Source organism: Notothenia coriiceps, unplaced genomic scaffold, assembly GCF_000735185.1.
Source record: "Notothenia coriiceps isolate Sejong01 unplaced genomic scaffold, NC01 NC01_scaffold00036095, whole genome shotgun sequence".
In the NCBI taxonomy this organism is placed as follows: Eukaryota; Metazoa; Chordata; class Actinopteri; order Perciformes; family Nototheniidae; genus Notothenia; species Notothenia coriiceps.
In genome coordinates, this window is record NW_011368796.1 from 1 (window position 1) to 2,846 (window position 2,846).

The 2,846-nt window shown below is 43.5% G+C and overlaps 1 protein-coding gene across 1 annotated transcript; it reads right to left on the reverse strand.

The window, feature by feature from the left end:
• Positions 1–61: 61 nt before the first annotated feature.
• On the reverse strand, positions 62–1,870 carry LOC104963369 (potassium voltage-gated channel subfamily KQT member 2-like). The gene is made up of 3 exons (XM_010791947.1): positions 1,502–1,870; positions 627–777; positions 62–330 (listed from the first exon to the last, which is right to left on the reverse strand). The coding sequence occupies exons 1-3, from the start codon at positions 1,629–1,631 to the stop codon at positions 315–317; spliced, it is 297 nt and encodes a 98-aa protein (XP_010790249.1). The 5' UTR covers positions 1,632–1,870; the 3' UTR covers positions 62–314.
• Positions 1,871–2,846: the final 976 nt, after the last annotated feature.

Here is a 2,846-nt window from a genome sequence, read left to right on the forward strand (position 1 = left end):
GGAACCATCAGAGAACAGACATTAAACCATCAGGAACCCAGCAGGAACCCAGAGAACAGACATTAAACCATCAGGAACCTCAGAGAACAGACATTAAACCATCAGGAACCATCAGAGAACAGACATTAAACCATCAGGAACCATCAGAGAACAGACATTAAACCAGCAGGAACCATCAGAGAACAGACATTAAACCATCAGGAACCTCAGAGAACAGACATTAAACCATCAGGAACCATCAGAGAACAGACATTAAACCAGCAGGAACCATCAGAGAACAGACATTAAACCATCAGGAACCCAGAGAACAGACATTAAACCAGCAGGAACCTAGAGAACAGACATTAAACCAGTAGGAACCATCAGAGAACAGACATTAAACCATCAGGAACCAAGAGAACAGACATTAAACCATCAGGAACCAAGAGAACAGACATTAAACCATCAGGAACCAAGAGAACAGACATTAAACCAGTAGGAACCTGTGGAGGTATTGAGAGTAACGATGGTTCTATAAGAGGTAGAGCTTAACCCTGGACGGGTTATTTATCGTCCACAGTGACCTTCAGCTGCCATCCCTGAACCTGCTGACCCCCCCCAGTATATTTGATATACTCAGTATTTACACGTATGCGTGGTAGATGAAGGCCCATCCTCTCGGCCTCTCCAGAACATTGTAGAGGAAGTTCTGCAGACGGCGATACAGAGCGTTTCTCTTTGGAGGTTTCTTCCCCCCCGACACACTGCTGCGCTGCCGCCGAGGGCCCTCCTCCACACCTGCAGGTACAAATATATACATATATATATATATATATATATATATATATATATATATATACACACATTAACACCTGCACAGGTAGAATTATATAATATATATATATATACACACTAACCCTGCACAGGTAGAAATACACATTAAACATCAAATCAAAGTGTATTTATAAAGCCCAGTATCACAAAACACGTCTGTCTGGGCTGTCCAGAATAACTAACACACATGAGCGTGTAAAATACTGTTACAATTACAAGAAAATTATATAAAAAACATGAGAAGCCTGAAATAAAACGAGATAAAAATAAAACGAGATAAAAAGACAAAATTACAGTAAAAAACTATAAAATTAAATACCATAAAATGTAGTACTCAATTATAAGGTAATCTATATACACACTAACAGCTGCACATGTATATGTACACACTAAGATGCATACAAACTAACACATGCATATTTTCATTGTTGAACTTTTATAAGATATAAGGTTTGGAGCCATCAGCCAATCATATTCCAGCTCACTGTGAAGCTCTCTCCATCCCCATTGGTCGAGCTGCTGTTATTTTGTTGTGTTCATCATGATCAGACTGTATAAAGATCACGAAGGTTCTCATGTTTACTGGAGATCTGCAGAGGAACCGCCTCTGGTTCCACGCATTACATATTCAATAAAATACACACTAATTATACTTTCTCTCTCACACACACACGCGCACGCTGTTTACCGGCTATCAGCAGAGCTCCGTCCCTGGACTCGGTCCCCCCGGATTCCAGCCCCACGAAACCGACCTTCAGCTTCTTCTGGTCGGCCTGAGCTCCGGGGAACACCCCGCCGTTCCGGGACTTCTGCACCATGACGGAGCGAGACACCGACCCTCCGGGCTGCCGCCAGCCGAGCAGAGAGCACCGAGGCCGGCCAGCAGGAGAGGAGAGACGGGGGAGGGATGGAGGAGAGACGGAGGAGAGATGGAGGAGAGAAACACCCGCAGAGAGAGAAACACAGATCTGAGATCAGCAGCTTCTCTCCTCACCGACTCCCCCACAAACAGGAAGGGAAATGACGTCACATGAGGTATGGATCAGATACAATACAAAAGAAACGAAAACAAAAAACACCAGATGATCAAAGGAGGAAGATCAGCATCATCATCATCCTTATCCTCATCACCATCATCGTAATAATGATCATCTTCATCATCACATATATATACAGTGGGGCAAAAAAGTATTTAGTCAGCCACCAATTGTGCAAGTTCTCCCACTTAAAAAGATAAGAGGCCTGTCATTTTCTTCCTAAGTACACTTCAACTATGAGAGACAGAATGGGGGGAAAGAATGCAGGAAATCACATTGTAGGATGTATAACGAATGAATTGGTAAATTCCTCGGTAAAATAAGTATTTGGTCACCTACAAACAAACAAGATTTCTGTCTCTCACAGACCTGTAACTTCTTCTTTAAGAGCCTCCTCTGTCCTCCACTTGTTAACTGTATTAATGGAACCTGTTTGAACTCGTTATCAGTATAAAAGACACCTGTCCACAACCTCAAACAGTCACACTCCAAACTCCACTATGGCCAAGACCAAAGAGCTGTCAAAGGACACCAGAAACTAAATGGTAGACCTGCACCAGGCTGGGAAGACTGAATCTGCAATAGGTAAGCAGCTTGGTGTGAAGAAATCAACTGTGGGAGCAATTATTAGAAAATGGAAGACATACAAGACCACTGATAATCTCCCTCGATCTGGGGCTCCACGCAAGATCTCACCCCGTGGGGTCAAAATGAGAAACAAGAACGGTGAGCAAAGATCCCAGAACCACACGGGGGACCTAGTCAATGACCTGCAGAGAGCTGGGACCAAAGTAACAGTGGCGACCATCAGTAACACACTACGCCGCCAGGGACTCAAATCCTGCAGTGCCAGACGTGTCCCCCTGCTTAAGCCAGTACATGTCCAGGCCCGTCTGAAGTTTGCTAGAGAGCATTTAGAATGATCCAGAAGAGGATTGGGAGAATGTCATATGGTCAGATGAAACCAAAATAGAACTTTTTGGTAAAAAATCAACT

Excerpts from the sequence above, each read along its gene's own strand:
- LOC104963369 (XM_010791947.1), bottom strand. The coding sequence starts at position 1,631 with ATGGTGCAGAAGTCCCGGAACGGCGGGGTGTTCCCCGGAGCTCAGGCC. Across the intron at positions 778-1,501 it reads CGGAGCTCTGCTGATAGCCG|GTGTGGAGGAGGGCCCTCGG; the intron begins GTAAACAGCGTG and ends TTGTACCTGCAG.